Raw genomic sequence first — 18325 nt, forward strand, 5'->3', positions numbered from 1 at the left:
TCCCAAGCAGGCTCTGCACTGTCAGCACAGCCCTATGCAGGGCTCGATCTCATGAATTGTGAGGTCACAACCTGAGCTGATATCAAGAGTCAGATGCTTAACCAGCTGAACCACCCAGATGCCCCAGAAATACTTCTTAATTACAACCTGGCTTCACTCCCTCTGGCTACCTGTAGGCCAGTGGTTCTCGAAGTGTGGCCCTGACTGGCACGTGAGGATGGCAGAGGAAAATACAAACTGGCCCCTTCTGTCTTCTGAATCAGAACCTCTGGTGATGGGGCCCTTCTGGTGAACAAAGTCTCAGTCCTCAGTTGGTATTGGACGGGGTTTCTATTTTTCATGGTGAGTATACAGCTTCATGGATTGAAAATGTCTTGTCTCCCGCATGAGCGCCTTCCCAAACACAGGGTGATTCCAAGCGAGTGCTTTGGCCTCGCCCCTGCAGGCCTCCCCACCAGCCTCAGCTCTGTGCCCCCACCCCTGGCCTCCAAGGCCCCACCTGACTTTGCCCCACCTCTTCTCCCCACAAGGCTATTAGCAGGAGCCCTCTCCTCTCCTGCCTCCTGCCTGCCTTTCCTCTTCTCAGCCCCAACAGAGTAGTCAAATCCTCCAGCCAAAATTCTCTGGGCCTAGAAACAGGTGTGAAGAAGTGACTCCGTCTGGGGGAAGAGAACCTTCCAGGTGGAGGCGGTCAGGCGAGGAGGGAAGGAGGCCGGACCAAGGGCAGGCCCCCTGTCCACGTGCCTTGTATACATTAGCAAGAGTCCCCCTGCCTTCCTCCAGGCACGTGCAGCCCCTCATCAGGCCCCACTCATCCCCTGAGCTGGGGGCCCTTGTGCAGAGCACAGCCTGTGGGGCCACCCATGCCAAACCTAACAAAGCGGGTGCCACCCTGGAGTTGGAGCCCCACAGACAGGGAGCCAGCAGCTGCAGAGGACCCTGGGGAAACACTCCCCTTCCGGGGGTGGGGGGGGTGCAGCACAAACCAGTGAGAGGACGCAGGAATGTCAGCAGCTTCTGCCAGAGGGGTGGGAGTTCTAGGTGGCAGAGGAGGGAAATGAAGAGCAGCCTTCCTGACTGGGGAAAGTCACCTAAGAGGCCTCCCCCTGAGCCCCCTGGGTAGCTCGCTGTGGGCTCTGAGACCCCAGTGCAGGCATCACCCCACCCCTGTTCTCAGGGTCCCCAGAAGGAGGGAAGGGAACCAACCGATTGTGCACTAGTCATTTATTCTCTCAACAGTCCTGTGATGATGCCCGGTGCAGAAACTGAGGCACAGAGCAGTGAGATGATGCTCCGGGGTCACTCAGCAAATGAACCCAAGGGAAGGATTTGAATCCAACCCAAGAGCAGGAAGCCCGTGTCCCTTCCTCACTCTGTACCGCGAGGCCTGGGCAGCGGGGTGCCCACTGCCCGGCTGCACCACCATGGCAGGGCTCCCTGCTGCCTCCAGGATGGTGTGTGATGGGCCTTAAGTAAGACGGGGTGCAAAGTGCCAGGCACCAAGCAGGAGTTGTCAGCCCCCAGCTTAGTCCCAGGGGAGACAAAAGACCCCCCCCCCACTCCCTCCCCAGGGCAGGGACCCCCTTCTGTGTACTCACCTACACTTTCCCGGTGTCCACGGAGGGCTCCCAGGAAGGAACCAGGGCACGTGTCCGTTTACTACAGAGCATCAGCGTCCTGATGCAGGATGAGTCCTGGGGGAGCCCTTTCCGCAGCCTCATTTTCTCCAAGTGAAACCTGTCGCCCTGGCCGGGCGGTGGCGGGGCATCAGCTGTGCTCGGGGAAGCTGGAATCTGACCCGGGCACTGGGCCTGGTCTCCATGGCAGCCGCGGATTTATTACTGGGGCCTCCACCCAGCTTGGCGGACTTTCGACTTGGAGCCGGGAGGAGAGGGACAGAACAGGCGGTTGTGGGAGCCGGGAGCCCACAGGCGACAGCCTGAGGCCCCGCGATGGTGAGTAGGGGGCTGTGTCGTCCAGCTAGGCTGCCCCCACCCCGCACTGGGGGGCGGGAGGTGCTTTCCTGGAGTCCCCTCCCTGACTGTTCTCCTCTCTCTGCTACAGGCCAAGTTTCTTTCCCAGGACCAAATTAATGGTAGGTTGGCTTTGCTCTTTAATTAGCAACTCACGGCAAAATATGGGTCTCATTAGGCAATTTGCTCTGCCCGTTTTTTTTTTGTTTTGTTTTGTTTTGTTTTTTTATCAGTGGGAAGGAAAGCGGCTGGTGGGAGAGCCGGGCCCACCCAAAGGCAAGGGGCCGCCTGCTGCCGGGGACACCACAGCCGAGAAGGTGGGGGTAGGGCTCAGAGGTGGAAGTGTGGCTATGACATTTGTCGGTGTGACTTACAAGTTAGGGAGATAGGAACGGGCACTCTGGAGGTTTTTCTCCGGGGATCTGATAGCTAGATTTGGGAGGAGGGATAGGAGGTGGAGAGTGCGGTCATTAACTGCTTATGGCTGAGAGTCAAACAAAAGGAGCTGAGAGGCAAAAGAGCCCTGGTCTGCACTCTTGGGCAGGCACTTCTGCTCTCTGGGTCTCAGTCTCCCCATCTGTGAAACGGGGATCGGCTAAGGTGGCCTCTGAGGTCACTTGTGCCCTGACAGCCAGCCTAGTTTTGGAGCATTTACTCCCCAAGTCCCCTAGCCCGCCTGCCACCCAGCCGGCCTCAGTGTTGGCACGGCACAGCGTGGTGTTTCCACAAGGCCAGGTGGGGAGATCTGGCTTACATAGAACTCAGGGACCCGGACCCGAGCCAGGGGGTGGGCAGCAGAGCCCAGCTAGCAACTGCAGGAGCCAGAGGTGTGCTTAGGGTTCCTTGGGCAGGGATTCCAGAGTTCTAGGTCCCCGGAGCTTGGTCTAGAGTGGGTGGGTGGGTTGCAGGCTCCAGGAGAGCACCTGGTCTTAGATCGCTCGACATGCTCACCCCAAGAGGAGGGCCAGAGCAGGGACCTCTCGCCCAAGTCTGAAGGGCAGACTGAATGCTGACTCAAGGCTGGAGTCCAGCTGTCAGTCTCGTGAACCCCCCTCCACCAACCCACGCCTGGTTCCGAGGCTCAGTGACCTGTGGAGCTCCCAGAAGGGAAGAAGGAAATCTTCCCTTTGCATCCCAGTACCCGACACCAAGAAAGTGGCCACTAGTGCTTAATAAATGAGAAATTGGGCAGATGTGGCCCGCTGGAGTGGAAAGGCCAGGGGTTTTGGAGGCAGTGACCTGGGGTCCAGTCACCCCTGAGCCTCAGTGTTCTCATCTGTGAAGTAGGGAGAATGACGCTGACTCACCAGGCTGCTGTGAGCAAGGGACAGAGAGGAGGTCAGTCATACACACGACCCTGGGTCTGCCTCGGGCCGGTGTCACCCAGACTTGCTCTAACTAGCATGAGCCAGGTGGTATAATTGTAGGAGTACTCTGAGCTCGTTGTTGAAATGAGCCATTACTGAGTAATGTAGCATCAAACAGTGTTCCAATCCCTGCATCTATACAGCAAATGTTTTAAAATAGCCCTATTGCAATCAGTAGTGCTAAAGATTTGAAAGAGGTTCAGTTTCACAAATGTAATCTGTCCAAGGATGAGAAATAGTGTAACAGTAGCTCACTTATCAGATTTAGCGACATTACATTTATTGGGAAATAAATGTAACAGCCTTGCTGTTTTGTTCCAGCACAGGAGATCCAGTTCAGATCTGGCCTTCCAGATCTTTCGATGGTATATTTGTCAAGGTGGGAAGAAAGAATGTATTTTATGAAACAGTCTGTTAGGCGATGGGACTCCATTTGCCCCTAGCCCTGGTGATGTCAGGGGCACCGTCCCAGTTACTGATCCAAGTGGGAGAGAAAGTTTGCCCATCTGTAGAATCTGTCTGATTCCAGGCCCCATGACCTGTGATGACTGCCTTGCAGCACTGGTCAGAAAAGCTGTCATAGGATGAGGTCTCAGAGGGCAAACTGACAGAAGACAAGGTGGGGTGGCCGTGAGAGGTCCCCAGGAAGGGTGCTGTGGGAGTTTTAAGGCCTACATGCAGGGCAGCCCCTGCTCTATCCCTCCATATAAGGTGATGGCACTGGGCCCTCTTGGAGGGAGTTAGGTTTTGCAGGAACCAAAGGTGGGATCTTAGGCCAGGCTCTGGTGTTGCTTCCCTGGGACACTTCAGTTTCTGCTCCCTGGTCACATATGTGTTCTGGCCCTCTTCGAGCCCAGGCTCTGGAAAGTTCTGAAAGGGCTAGGCCTTCCCATTCAACCTTTCCACGGGCACAAAGGCAACTGATTGTCTCTAAACCCCACCGGGGAGGCTGCCTTTTATTAGCAGCTCTGCTGAAATCCTAGGCTGCAAGGAGAGGCCTTAATCGGGGAACTGAAGGGGCTGAACTGGGGACCTTCTGTCCCTCTCCCCTCATCCCCTTCTGCCCTCTGGTGGCCTCTGCCTGGGAATCTGGGATCCAGAGTGGCCTCGAGGGTGGAGCTGAACTTCAGGAGCCAGGCCCTCAGCTGCCCAGCCTTCAGTGGCCCCCTCTACACAATGGGAAGGGTAGAGGTACCACGTGGTGCATCACAGGGTCATTGCAGGATGAAACGGGCCCAGGTGAAGTGCTCAGTACTGTGAGCCGCCATTGTTTTGTTGTTATTATTACAGGTAGGGAGCCTAGGGCCCAGCCTCTGAGGCACCAGCCAGGTGGTTTGAGGAACAGAGGAGCTGGATGCTGAGAGGCCCCGATGGCGGGAGGGGGGGGGGGGTGCACCACCCTGTGGGCCTCAGGGATTGGAGAGTCACCCGGGCAGCTTTTGACCAATTCTGATGGCAGCCCCACCCCAGCCTGAATGGGAATCTCAGTGGTGGGGCCCAGGATCTTCCCCAGCTCCCTGCTGGCCTCACTGTGCCCTCAGGGCTGAGAGCCGGGCTCCCCTGGGCCTTGAGACTGGGTCTAGAGAAGCCTCAGCTCTGGCAGTCATTGTGTCTCCCCCAGGGAGGAAGGGTTGAGGACAGCAGCAAGCCAGATTTAGTCAGAGCCTGGGACAACATCCTGGCAGCACCCCTTGAAGTCTTTGAGAAAAGGACCAGGGCTTGTGTCAGAGGACAGCTTGAGGGTTCAGCAGCCTGGAAGCGGCGGGCTGGAGAGTGGACACAGCAGTGCCCACAGTTGTGACAATAACTGTCGCCACATAGGAGAGCTATTCTCTGCCAGGCCTTCCCAGAAGGGATTTCTGCTCCTCTCAGTAACCCGGAGGCATTATTTCCCTGGTTTCCCACATAAGCTGTCTTTGCCAAGGTGCCCTGGAGCCTGGACGCCCTGCTGTAGATTCCTGGTCTCCATGGGCTGGCCCTGGAGGGTAGGATTGCTTTCCTCTGGTTTTATTCAGTTAGGGAGGGGGAGAAAAGAGAAGAGAAAAGAGAAGGAAGGGAGGAGGGAGAGGCAGGAAGGGACAGCGAGGGAGGAGACAGAAGGGAAGTCAGGAGAAGGAGGGTGATAGGGTTGCCAGATAAAATACCGGACACCCAGTTAAATATGGATTTCAGATAAACAGCAAAAACCTTTTAGTATAAGTATATCCCATGCAAAATGTGGGACATACTTATACTAAAAACGTATTCACTGTTTATCTGAAGTTCAGTTTAACTTGGCAGCCCTGTAATTTTTTTTCCTTAAAAAATTCTTATTACTCTATTTTTGAATAGGCAGGATACACATAGCTAAAAAATAAGTAAAAAATATGTCCAGTGTAAAGTTTCTCTCCCATTCCTATTCCTCGGTCTTCCATTTTCCTTCAGGCAATTTTTCCAATTATTTCTATCATTAAGTGGTATTTCTCTCCCTTTCCCCCATTATTTATTTTAACACAAATGGCAGCATATTAGATGGACTATTATGTCCTTTGCCTTAGTCTTACTTAGCTCTGTTCTTGGAGATTGTTTTGATTTGTGTATACGATTCTGCTTCATTTTTTTTAAACAGCTGCAAAATAGTCCATGCTATGACTATAATGTAATATATTTAGCCAATCTTCCATTGATACATAGTTAGGTTGTTTCCAATCTTCTACTATAACAAGCAATGCTACGACAAATATTGTCACAGAATAGCACAGACAACACATGACGCACTGAAAGCAGAAAGCCCCTGGTGCATGTCTAGCAGGATGTACATGGTCACCCTAGATTCTTTGCAACACGTGGTGTGTTGGATAGATGTTAGTGTGGCCCTCAGGATCCCCATCTCCTAGTAATCATGTTCCAGTATGATCCCCTACCCCTGAGTGTCGGTGGAAACCGTAACTTGCTTTTAGTCAATAGGATATGGCAGCCCTGTATTTTCATTTGCTGTATCTGGCAACTCTTAAGAGGGGAGGAGGAGAGGGAGTCAGCAAAAGGAAGGGGGCGGGAAGGGAAAGGGAGGACAGAGAGGGCATGGGGGTGGAGAGCAAGTATGTGCGGCTGACTCTCTCTTCTGGGCTGTGCACAGAGTACAAGGAATGCTTCTCTCTGTATGACAAGCAGCAGCGGGGGAAGATAAAAGCCACTGACCTCATGGTGGTGATGAGGTGCCTGGGGGCCAGCCCGACACCTGGAGAGGTGCAGCGGCACCTGCAGACTCACGGGATCGGTGAGTGGGCGCTTGCCGGAGGGGAATACACTATCTGGGCTGGTGGGTGGGCCCTGAGCCCCCCAGCTCTGGTCCTGGGGAGGGGCCCAGCAGGGGGTGGCCCAGAGGGTGGGGGTGTGAACAGCTCAGCCGGTGGAGGGGCAGGTGGGAGTCAGAACTCACCAGTGCTAGCTGTGGAGACATCTGGCCAGGTGTACAGTGTATCCCTCAGGCTTCCTTGAACCCTCATAGCAACCAGTGCCCCCCCCCCCCCCATTCTCGCACAGAGGACCACGGGATCTAGACGTTCCAACTAGGTCATCACAAACCTGCCATACAGATAGGGCCAACAGCGATCCCCTGTGTCTCCCTTGGCTGAGTACTTGTCACGTGCTTAGCTCGAACAACTGTGAAGTAGGCATCATCCTGTTTCATAGGTAAGAACCAAGGGTCAGAACCATTAGGTAACTTGCCCAAGTTCTTAAGCCAATGGTGGAATCAGGGTTGGGACCTGATTCTTCTTCCAAAGACTGACCTCCTAAAAACGATGCAACACTCCGAGAAAAAGGGTAGAAGGAAACCCACCCAAGATGCTACAAATGGTTCTCTCTGGAGATGGGATTAGGGATAATTTGTATACCCTTTATTGTTGTTTCTTGTTTGTTTGACAGTGGGAACATACAGGACTTTGATAACTAGAAACAAGTTTTAATTTTTTTAAATTTATTTTTGGGGGGAAGGGCACCTGGGTGGCTCAGTCAGTTGAGCATCTGACTCTCGATTTTGTCTTGGGTCATGATCCCAGGGTCGTGGGACTGAGCCTGCCATCAGGCTCTTCACTGAGTGCGGAGTCTGCTTAAGATTCTCTCTCTTTCTCCCTCTGCCCCTCTCCCCCACTTGCGCATGCTCTAATTAAATTTTAAAAATTTATTTTTTAGGGGCGCCTGGGTGGCTCAGTCGGTTAAGCGTCTGACTTCAGCTCAGGTCCTGATCTCACAGTTCGTGAGTTCAAGCCCCATGTTGGGCTCTGTGCTGACAGCTCAGAGCCTGGAGCCTGCTTTGGATTCTGTATCTCCCTCTCTCTTTGCCTCTGTCCCACGCATGCTCTATCTCTCTCTCTCAAAAATAAACATTAAAAATTTTTTTTTTAATTTGTTTTTTAAAGAAACAAAAATAAGAAAACCCAAAAAGAGAGGTGTCAGAGGCCAGGATGGATGTTGCACTGGTAGCTGGACACACAGGAAGGAACGACTGGCCCAGAGGAAGGAGGTAGACCGGAAAGAGCACTTGACCTGAAGCCCAAAGGCCTCGGTGTCTGCACCTTGTTGCTCGTCTTGCAGATGGGTTCGCACCACCTGCTAGGGTTACCCTGGGGTCCCAGCAGAGCATACCTGTGGCAGCGCTAGGAGCCTATCCTGGAGGCAGGCCTCTGAAGATCTGGAGCCTGGGGATGGGGTGCTTCGTGACTGAGATCCCCTGTTTCCAGCTCTGAAGGGGTGGTGGTTTCCTTTGGCTTCTGTCTCCTCCAAACAGGAACTTGTGGTGAGGGGAAGTTCTGACTTCCTGCACTTGTAGCCGGCCAGGGCCTGGGCTGAGGGGCCCAGGCATGCCTGGAGGAGGGGCCTGGGCTGGGGAGCCTAGGCCGGAGGCTGCAGTGAGGGGAAAGGCAGGTGAGTGGGTGGGACTGGGGCCTGAGGTTCCAGGTGGGTCACCTGTGCATCCTTGTGGATGTACTGCAGTGGCTGCAAGCATGGACGCATGGGGTACCTCCCTCCAGTTCAGGGCAGGAGGGAAGCACCTGGAAGAGGGGCAGAGGAAGTGTGCTCCATCCTGGTCCTGCCACTGCTCTGTGAGATGACCCCACGCTCTGGGGCCTCTGTCTCCTTAGTGGGCAAAATGGGCAATGGTAGCCATGGTCACTGAGGATTACTGGGAGGATTGAATGAGGCAGATCCATGGTGGGATCTCAGCCGCATCCTCACTATAACACCAGCACCATCACGGCACTCCCTGAAGTAGGTGGCCCTTGAACTGGCCATAAAGACTTGGGCAGGGGGCCAGTTAGCTCTTCCGTCCCTGCTCAGTCTGCTGTGTTTGTGGGTTTCCCAGACAGAAACGGGGAGCTGGATTTCTCCACGTTCCTGACCATTATGCACACGCAAATAAAACAAGAGGACCCAAAGAAAGAAATCCTCTTGGCCATGTTGATGGCAGACAAGGAGAAGAAAGGCTACATCATGGCGTCCGAGCTGCGGTCAAAACTCATGACACTGGGGGAGAAGCTCACCCACAAGGAAGGTAAAGGCCTGGGTCCCTCCTTCCTAACAGCAGCTCATCCATAAGGAGCATCCGTGGTGGCCTTCGCCTGGCACCTTCTAGCAGCTCAGTGTGCCTTCCTACCTCAGAGCAGGACAAGGGGCCAGGGTCTTTTGGGAAAGCCCTTTGGACGCTCTATGGGATGACCCCAATGCTGGGCCATCCTCTGGCAATCTTCCAGCCTAGCCCCTGGGCCCTGCCACACCAGCCATCCCAGGCTGGCCACCAGAGGCTGGCATTTCCAGTTAGGCCGCTGGGCCTGCCTATGGTGGGGCCGGGAGGGCTGGGCTAGGACACAAGCAGGCTGGAGGAAAAGGCTTCAGTAACCGTGGACCTTTTAGCCTTTGGTTAAATCATAAGGGACCAGCAGAGGGGTTGCAAGGTTGTGGTTTGAATTAGATTGGACTCCTGGTCCGCCCCCCCCCCCCCCCCCCCCCCCCCGCCATTTGCGGGACCTCAGATGAGTTTCTTAACCTCTCTCACTCTCCTCGGTTTTCCCTTTGGGAAACAATGTTACAATATACAGTCCCTCAGATCCTCCCAAGAGCTAACATTCTGTAAAGCAGTCTACTTAAGATTTTATCCGCAGTCACTAAGGCACAGCACATTTAAAAATAGCGCTACAGACGGCAGATTCAGCTTTCCCCCGCTTTTTCAGGCTGCCAGCTATCACGATCCCATCTTTCATTGTAGCTGTGTTAATGTGAACCAGGGAAAAACATGGGCTCTCCTTCGCTCTCAGGCTCTGAGGACACCGCTCGGCCTTTTATGTTCCAGGCGGTGTGTTGGCAGAGGGGGCCGGCTGGGACCTTAATTCTTACGGTTAATGATCTCAGTCTAAAGCAACACCATGGCCCCCAAACTCACACGCATGTTGTTTGTTTAACCAGTGAAGTGACATTTCAAACAAACTGGTAATATGTTCCAGACCAGACAAGCGGGAAGCCCGATTTCCCTTCCTCTCGTTGTGGGAGAGAGGAAAGATGATACTAGAAGTAGGAATCTTTTACCCTGGATGACTGAAAGAAAATCTTCAATTTTATTAAGAAGCAGCCTCCAAACAGCTGGAGAAGGCTGCCAGGGAGGCCTCCATTCGAAGGCCTGGGACAGGCTTAGAATTTCAGCACCCTGGTTCTTTATGGGGTCAGAGGGACCCACCGCTCTACCCAGAAGGCATCATCAGCGCTTGGCCGTGAAGCGCGGCCCCTTCTCTGGACAGGAGAAGGCTGCAGTGCTTGATGTCGCAAGCTGGTATTGGGCCTGTCCACTGGGAAGGTCTGAACCAAATGGCTGATGGGTAGAAGCTTCTTCAGGAAACAAGATAAATTACAGTCTCCGCAACATTCTAAACATACTCAGAATTACCATCAGCTTAAGCACACAGCAGAGAAATTACATTTTAGGGGAGGATGGACGGTTGAGCAGAGAATCACGGGATATTTCCCAACTGCCCAGAATTATGTGTCGGGGACATCTAGTGCCAGGGAAGTTGACACAGGGCAGTGAAACGGTTTTTGCAAGAGGATGAGGATGGCCCAAAGAGCCAAAGGTAGGCTGGCCCCAGGAGGCCAGTGTGGAGAAACGTAAGCCGAAATGGCCTTTCTTGCCAACATCTGGGACAAGCTATTATTTTGTCTGAGGAATCCAGAACCAGAAGAAACAAGTAAATGATTTTTTTTTTTTTTTTTTTTTTTTTTTAGCAATGTCAGAGAACAATGACAGTTTTGTATACTGTGAGCTTTAGACACAGTTGAATTTATTTTCTCTCATACTACCCCCATCCCTAAACGCACACGTCCTAAAAGAGAGGTGATGGTGGCCGACACCACTTGTCACCAAGTCCCTTCTTAGGGTGGCGCAGGCCAATTTGGAAGGGAGAGCTGGCAGGCCAAAGCCAGGGACAGGGTGGCCCAGGATGGGGCTGCTGAGGCTGTCTGTTCTGCTGGGAGGCTGAGAGGGTGGGCTATAGGAGGTAAAATCCACATCAAACGTTTCTGGAAATACAGGCACAGGGGTCAGATATTTTTCTTAAAAAAAGATGAAGAGAAAAACAAGCACAAAGTGGCTTCAGTGGCTTAATCCTCACTTAGTACACCTCCTTACCCTCTATCCTGGCCCCTACAGAAAGCCTGATTAGCTCAAAATTGAATCAGTGGCCTTCAGGGACAGGGGATGGGTTGTCTGTTCTGTTCACTAGTTTATTTCTTAGTCTACAGGAACAGTCCATTGGACACAAGGGAAGTCCTCTGGGGAGCCTCAGCCCCCCAGTAATTGACTCGATGTCCTATCATGTAACACTATGGCCAACCTGAAAAATTAATGTGATTTTTTGCAGTGGACGATCTTTTCAGGGAAGCAGAGATTGAACCAAATGGCAAAGTGAAGTATGATGAATTTATCGACAAGATCACCATCCCTGTGCAGGACTACTGAGCGAAGAGGATGTGAGGGAGCCTCCCCCTGGCCCTGGAGATGCAGACTGAGGAGCTTCTGAAAAGAAAAGTGTTCCGTTCCCTCTGGGGAAATGGTGAACACGGCAGCGGGGTGACATGACCCGACGGTACCAGAGGGTAGCTTGGCTCTGAGACTAAAGGATCTCAGCCGTGGCATCAGCAGGCCTTTAATAAAAAGATTTATACTGATTTTAATAACTACCATTAGTCCAGCCCTTTATAGCATCGAAAGAGCCCAAGGTTTGGAGTTGGGCCTGGGTTCCAGTTCCGACTCTGCCATTTGCCAAGCTATGTGACTCTGGACTCTGGGTAAGTCATTTCACCCCCTCAAAGCCTCAGCTGGATTCCTAAAGTTAGATTCCTACTTCTTACCTCACAGAGCCCCCTGAGGATGGTCTGAAATAGTGGCTTGAAACCGCCATTGCCAATCGCAGAGCACTGTGCGGTCCTGAGTTACCACGCGGGTGGGTCTCCTAAAAAGGACAATCTACCAAAAGACACTATTCTGTATTTGGGTGCTGGAACCATCCTCCACGTTTCCAAGACAAAGCCAGTGCTAGCTGAGAACCAGCATCAAGCAAAGAGCTAAAACAAATGAACGAAAGATCATGGTTAACATTTCTTGTGGCACCACGGGGCCGCTTAACAAATTCTTATTCCCAGCTCAGCACATAGTGACACAGTTCGGGATATTCATTCATAAACACAGACCATAGAGTGAAAACCGTCGTGTTAAAACAGGGCGGCATCGGCTAAACAGCAGGAAGAGTGATCTGGCTTTACAGCCCACACCACAGGACATGAGATGTGACACGTTGCATTCATCAGGACCCCGCAGAGCTTGAGAGGAGCTCCCGTCTGAATTTCGAGCTCTACTGTTATCGGAGAGGGTCACGGCACTAGGAGGGGTCGGCTCAAGTGGGCCAAATTGATCATGGCTTCAAGCCATTTCCCCCCAAGACTAATGGCGAGTAATGAGGGGAGCAACAGGCCATGGCCGGGACACAGCGAGAGCCCTGCTGGGACCTCTTCCAGCTGGAGATTTTTAAGTGACTCATGTACCCAGGAGGTGCCAGGCTGGTGCTGCCCGTGTGCTCAACAAATCTGTGGATCCACTGGCAGTGTCAGCACAGCCCTAAAAAGGGCTGGAGTCACACACTAGCGTGTTTAAGCCGGGGCAGGGCAGAGCTCTAAGTACAGGGATTTTCATCCTTATATGTATCAAAATTGGGCTCTGTGGGCTTGTGGCTTTTTAATGGTACCTTAGTGGCCAAAGCAAAAGAAAACTAAATTCAGAGGGAGGTGTGTCTTTTGGGAGGTCACACAAAACAAATCTAAGGGCTAGGCACAAGGGAAACTGCAGGGGACAGATGGGTCCCCGTGTTACTGCAACCATCTCCCGATGCTGTGGCTTCAGACCTAACCAAGGTCATTTTCCGAGCACTCTTGGGGGCAGGCAGTAAATGGCCCCAACACCAAGTAGGTGAACTTGTGACCATCTGGCTGGGGAGCCCAGGTTCACATGGTGCAGGGGCACATCCAGGCTTTGTGGGGCCTGAGGCTTATACAATTCGATGGCCTTCTTTTAACAATACATGAAGAGAGGGGCGCCTGGGTGGCTCTGGTGGTGATCTCGCAGTTCACCAGTTCCAGCCCCGCATCAGGCTGTGCTGACAGCTCAGAGCCTGGAGCCTGTTTTGGATTCTGTGTCTCCCCCCACCTCTCTCTGCCCCTCCCCGACATCTCTCTCAAAAGTAAATAAACATTTAAAAAAAAACATAAATAAATATACAGAATTGCTAGGGCTGTTCCCAGGGCCCTTTTAGAGGCCAAAGCAAGTTGGCGGCGGGGGGGGGGGGGGGGGGGGGGCGGTGTTGTGTGTGTGCTGGTGCTTAAATTTCATTACCTGAAGGTTTCTCTGCGGTACCCCATTGAGAACTGCTACATTTCACTTTCAGCCAAGGCTTAGGGGTCCTGGCCCCACATCTCTTTTTGACTCGTCATGGACATGAGGAAGCAAGTCCTGCACAGCCAATCTGGAATACCACGGATGATACAGCAGATACCTAGGAGTTAGATAGGACAGGAAAGGAAGTTCTGGGCTAAAATAATAAACAAGGGTACTTCCCCTCCAAGCTTTTTAAATGTTTGTCACTGAATGGTCCCAGGATGGTTTTAAAGCAAAGTTTTATCAATCTCATTTTCCTACCAGGAAGTATCGCTTGCCCAAAGCACCTGAGTGGCTTGGTCGTTAGAGCCTGGGCTCATCTGCACCGACTCCGTGTTCAGTGGCTAGGACTCCAAGACCCTGTGAGTCTTCTCACTGAAACCTCTACCCCAGGAAAGGCCTCTTCTTACCACCCCAAGGCCGTTTCCTGTTCATTCCTGAAATCCCAGTTGGTTTACCTAGCACCTAGCGTTGTTTACAAAAACAGGCCACACCTCTCTTAGCACTCAAACTGCAGGTTATCAAATAGATTTAAAACTAAACAGATGCTGTGGTTTCAGTACAAAGCTTGCCATATTTCAGTAAGAAAGGGGGAATGATGGCTGTATATGCATTACTTACCTCAAAGCATGTTGCAAGGGAATTAACTGCCATGCTTTGAAATCTCTGGATGAATGGTGCTCTGAAACACCAAGCATTATCAGTTTTCTTACGGGGATGGTCCCTTGCATACCCACAGTATATTTTACAGAAGACAAATTAACTGAAGGCTTTTCTTTTATTACATCTAAAGAGCTCTACATAAACAGGTAACATTCAATAGGTAAACAATTTTTTTCCAATGCATGTAATAAATATTTTCACTTGGTACTTTTATACAAACTGACATTGGTCTACTATACATTTTTAAAAGCCATTTTACTGGTTTGGCATGCGGTATGGAAATTCTAAGAGAAAGTTTTAAGGCAATGAATCACAGATTTAAGTTCATGGAATTTATGGTAACTTTTATATCTGTTTATATACATTTCCCCTTTGTTAATTAAACAATTAACAGCAGCACACTCTGGGACCACCAGCTATTCTCCCTCCCTCTTTCTGAAATCTAAGCTTTGTGTTTTTTTTTTTTTTTTAACTAAAAAACAGAATTCAACATGTATTGATAAAACAAAATTCTTACTAAAATAATTTTAAATGTGCTTTAAAGTTCTGAAGATCTTGAAGTGTCTTATGGATTTAAACTTGGAATTGTTTAAAAATGTTCCTTCCACAATTAGTTAATTTAAAATTGGGATATATGTTCATTGTTTCAGACATTTGACTCAAAGGAAAATCTGCCAAGAAATCACATTTAACAGAAGCTTAAGTGCAATCTTTCCTAAGTCAGTAACGATACAGAATTGTGATAATGTCTACATTAACAGAAGAAAAACTTTAATGCTCAAAATAAATTAGTCAACCAAGTGTGGCACGATTAAGGTCAGATTGTTTTTAAAAAGATGTGTCCAATAATGCCCACAAGATAATTAAAAGCCACTTCAACCCTGCTAAGTCAAATAGCTATTTTATCAAAAAATACAGAGTACTGTACAGAAACAGAAACATGTGCACCTACTGGGAAAGCCCACGGCAAGGGGATGGTGGCAGCTTGCCTAAAGATTCTGGGAATCGCTCTTCGTCCACAGACAGCATGTCAGTGTCGGCGTGGGGTGAGGGTGGGTTAAGGAAAAACCGATGAAATGCCTGTGCACTTCTTTTTTTTTTTTTTTTTTTAAACTTAGAAGATAACGGTGCAGGGCATGACTCTACCAATAACGACTACCGATCAAAACAGTCTGATGGACCAGTATTGACCAAGAGACCAACAGAGGGATAGCTACTGCTACTGTGACACTCTGGCAAGCCAACAACTGAAAGAAACAAACTCCTCAGAGTGGAATGAACTAAAATCGAAAGACAATCGAATGGTTCGTTTCTCCTGTGGAGACATGACCAAAGCCACTAGACAGACATTTCTTTCTCCCTATTTATTACCTGTTCTTCCTTTAGTCTGGTATAACGCAGGACACTGAGGGAAACTCACCATCCCCAAACCTCAGGTGAAGGAAGGACAGGGATGGGTTTTCAACTGGATCATTCAGAGTTTGGGATTCAGCACTACACACAAAGTTATTGATCAGAATTTTGAGACCACTAACAACAATGACAGAAAAACAAAGAAAAGAGGATACAGAAAACTATTCATTTTAGGTAGCTGAATTAATAGAAATGATGTTTCCTATTACAGTGTGAAATAAGAAGCAACACCCCACAACTTGAGTGATTTCTATCTCAGTCTGAATTTAGACACAAATTATGGTACTCTTAAATCTTAGCCTAAGTTAATATGGCAACGAGCGTTCTTAAAGAGTTTACTCACCATAAGAGCAGATTTATTAAAAAACTAATTCCTGTTTTCACCGACAATGAATCTTTTGTTTTTATTGCAAATTGTTTAGTGACTATAACTCAGCCATGTGTGTGTGGATACACATGCGTAGGGGAAGACTATTAACTCACGTGTCACTCACACACACTTGTCTATAAATACATATATACACACACACATATACATATCAACACCAACTTGTTTTTCAAAATTCAAGTCAACAATTTAGTGGCAGAGAGATGCTGTAAAAACAGGTATTATTTTTAGATGCCACACAGTCATGTGAACCGTTTTTATCATACAACTGAAGATACAGCCATCTTGAATTCTACCCGGATAAAGCAGGTCATTTTGTTACCATTGCAAGGTTGAAGCGACACTTTTATACACAAAGGTGGTCCTTCACCAACTCTGAGAACATAAACAGTCGTGATATAAAAATCCAGGCTGGGAAACTGGTAAGCGTTACGCTCCTTCCTCCATCTTTTCTGTTAAACTGGCTAAACCCCTCCACACCTTCAGGTGCTCCCCGAAGGACAAGATACCTTCTCTGATGAGGATTCTGGAACACAAGTAGAACCACCGTCCTTCCCTCCAACCCACACTCATCTCCTGAAAAACAGTTCTCACTATATTTACATGTTCCACTATTAATAAGATTAGATTGATCCATGAATTCTAAAAAAAAGAGAGAGAAAGAAAAAAGAAAAAAGGAAACAATATTGACTTTCCTATGTCATGCATGTCTTTAAAAGGTGAAGAAAAAATAAAACAAACAAGACAGCGAGGCTAAGAAAAGAAGTTCACTCAGAACCAGGGAGTAAATTGACTAGAATCAAGCCTATTTTGCATTTTAACTGCTTATCAGATAGTGGATTTCTAGACGGACGTGTGTGGTGCACTGTATTTTCCAGAGAGAATTTACTTTTAGGGTAATCGACTGTCTTGCTTTCTTTTTCGAAGCGATGTAACCTTACCTCTGTCAGCTGCACAAGACACCCAACAGGGCTTTTGAAGCTATTTTTACTTCCTACTTTGGCATGAAGATCTTCGTGAAAACTTGTTACCCCGTGGCCAAAAAGGCAGGTGTTCACAGACTTGGTTTAAATACATAATACTGGCAATCCAAATTTAGAAGAAAGAACTAGACTAAAGTGTATTATTCACAGGTCTGCCAAGCCTCCTCCTTTATCCAGACAGCTTTACTCCAAATCTCTAGAACATATTCTCAGGGGGTATCTAGCAAATAAGAGAGAATATGTGATGGGGAACATGCAACTGGGACAGCAATAAAGATGCTCATACGGGAGTTCAAGACCTTCAAAGCACTTTGAGAGAAGCAGGCAACTGATTTATCAACTGAATGCAGAAAACTCGGGAGGAGAAGGAACAGTAACGACAGAAAAATATACACAGACACACACACTGAACACACACACCCACGAGCTATGTCCTGAAAATACACAGGGAATGCAGTGGGACAGATGAGATTTATAATTTAAGGCTGAATAAAATATGCACACGCACAAACAGAATCCAAGTCTGTCCTTTTTAGAAAATGGAAATTAAAACGACCTCCCCCCAGCCCCCTCCCCACAACAAAGAAAAGCCCACAATTTAAAACTTCATACATGCAATTCCTTTTCTGTTATTGCAAATAAAATAATGCCATTGAAGTAAAATAAAACCAAAACCATAGGACAAATGATGAAAAAAAAATCTTCAGAATCCAGAAAAAAATGAACTGAAGGTGGTTTGTGGGTACTTTTTTTTTCTTTTTTTCTTTTCTTTCCTTTTTTTTTTGTTTTTTACAAGTGTTTTATCAGACAGGCAGTCTTAGATTTATATACAAAAGTAAAACTGAAAATATAGTTTTGTTCTCTGTACATTTCTTTTAATTTTTTCCCTAAAAAAAGGAAAAAAAAAAACACGCTTGTGTACTTTTCTAAACAGAATAAGGTAAAACATAGCACAAAGTTCTCTTCTTTCTGCCAAGTTCATTTAATCTGGGGTAGGGGTGGGAGCAGCAGGGGCGAGGGAATCAGTCCAACGAGATGATGTCTGGGATGATGCCGAAGATGGACGCCGTGTCCGCGCTGCTCCTGTTGGCAACGGTGTGGCTGTGGCTCTCCCGCAGGCTGTTGGAGGACACGAGGCTGCTGTTACTGCCACTACTGCTTCCATTGGTGGTTGGCAGAGAAGTACTGCCTCCTGCACTTAACTGATCGAGAAACATCTGTGAGGAGGTATACGGAAAAAACCGAGACGAGTGTAAGAGGTCTTGATCATCGGAAACCGCTGCTGCGGCGGCAGCAAGGAGGGAGGTGTTATAATGCTGGGGAGGGAAGACAGAAGACAAAACACCCATCAATTCTAAATTCATAGACCTTCTCAGCAGAACAAAGTCCTCAACTTAATACATACTGCATATTTGGTATGCCTGAAATATCTACTGCAACATTTCACAGTCACATGGCCGTATGTAATGATCACGTTCTTGATCTTGAGAACATTTTTGTATTTGAAACTGGGGGTGGGGGTGGAGGGGGGGGGGGAGGAGAACCAAAGTAAAACTTGTGCTGTGTTTTGTTTTAATTTGTAATGC

General features: G+C 49.1%; 2 protein-coding genes across 11 annotated transcripts in view; one reads left to right on the top strand and one right to left on the bottom strand.

The window, feature by feature from the left end:
• Positions 1–133: 133 nt before the first annotated feature.
• CALML4 (calmodulin like 4) lies at positions 134–15241 on the top strand. Of its 5 annotated transcripts, none has more exons than XM_078448800.2 (5): positions 134–342; positions 2065–2095; positions 6456–6596; positions 8685–8873; positions 11227–11546. In XM_078448800.2, the coding sequence occupies exons 1-5, from the start codon at positions 340–342 to the stop codon at positions 11322–11324; spliced, it is 462 nt and encodes a 153-aa protein (XP_078304926.1). In that variant the 5' UTR covers positions 134–339; the 3' UTR covers positions 11325–11546. The 5 variants fall into 5 exon arrangements, with proteins under 5 accessions (XP_078304926.1, XP_078304924.1, XP_081651975.1 ...); XM_078448798.2 differs by lacking the exons at positions 134–342; positions 2065–2095 and adding exons at positions 1688–1955; positions 15074–15241 and having other exon boundaries at positions 11227–11335; XM_078448799.2 differs by lacking the exon at positions 134–342 and adding an exon at positions 1843–1955.
• The window catches only part of PIAS1 (protein inhibitor of activated STAT 1), a 125157-nt gene continuing 120883 nt past the window's right edge, over positions 14052–18325 (bottom strand). For 4 of the 6 annotated variants that reach the window (XM_078448793.2, XM_078448791.2, XM_078448792.2 and 1 more), the window contains exon 14: positions 14052–18055. In XM_078448793.2, the coding sequence (XP_078304919.1) occupies positions 17762–18055 (294 nt within the window). In that variant the 3' untranslated portion in view covers positions 14052–17761. The remainder of the gene's footprint in view (positions 18056–18325) is intronic. The other 2 variants (XM_078448794.2, XM_078448795.1) reach the window with 2 other exon arrangements.

Source organism: Panthera onca, chromosome B3, assembly GCF_046562875.1.
Source record: "Panthera onca isolate mPanOnc1 chromosome B3, mPanOnc1 haplotype 2, whole genome shotgun sequence".
NCBI classification, from domain to species: domain Eukaryota; kingdom Metazoa; phylum Chordata; class Mammalia; order Carnivora; family Felidae; genus Panthera; species Panthera onca.

Excerpts from the sequence above, each read along its gene's own strand:
- CALML4 (XM_078448798.2), top strand. The coding sequence starts at position 1,688 with ATGAGTCCTGGGGGAGCCCTTTCCGCAGCCTCATTTTCTCCAAGTGAA. Across the intron at positions 1,956-6,455 it reads CAGCCTGAGGCCCCGCGATG|AGTACAAGGAATGCTTCTCT; the intron begins GTGAGTAGGGGG and ends GGCTGTGCACAG. Across the intron at positions 8,874-11,226 it reads GAAGCTCACCCACAAGGAAG|TGGACGATCTTTTCAGGGAA; the intron begins GTAAAGGCCTGG and ends GATTTTTTGCAG.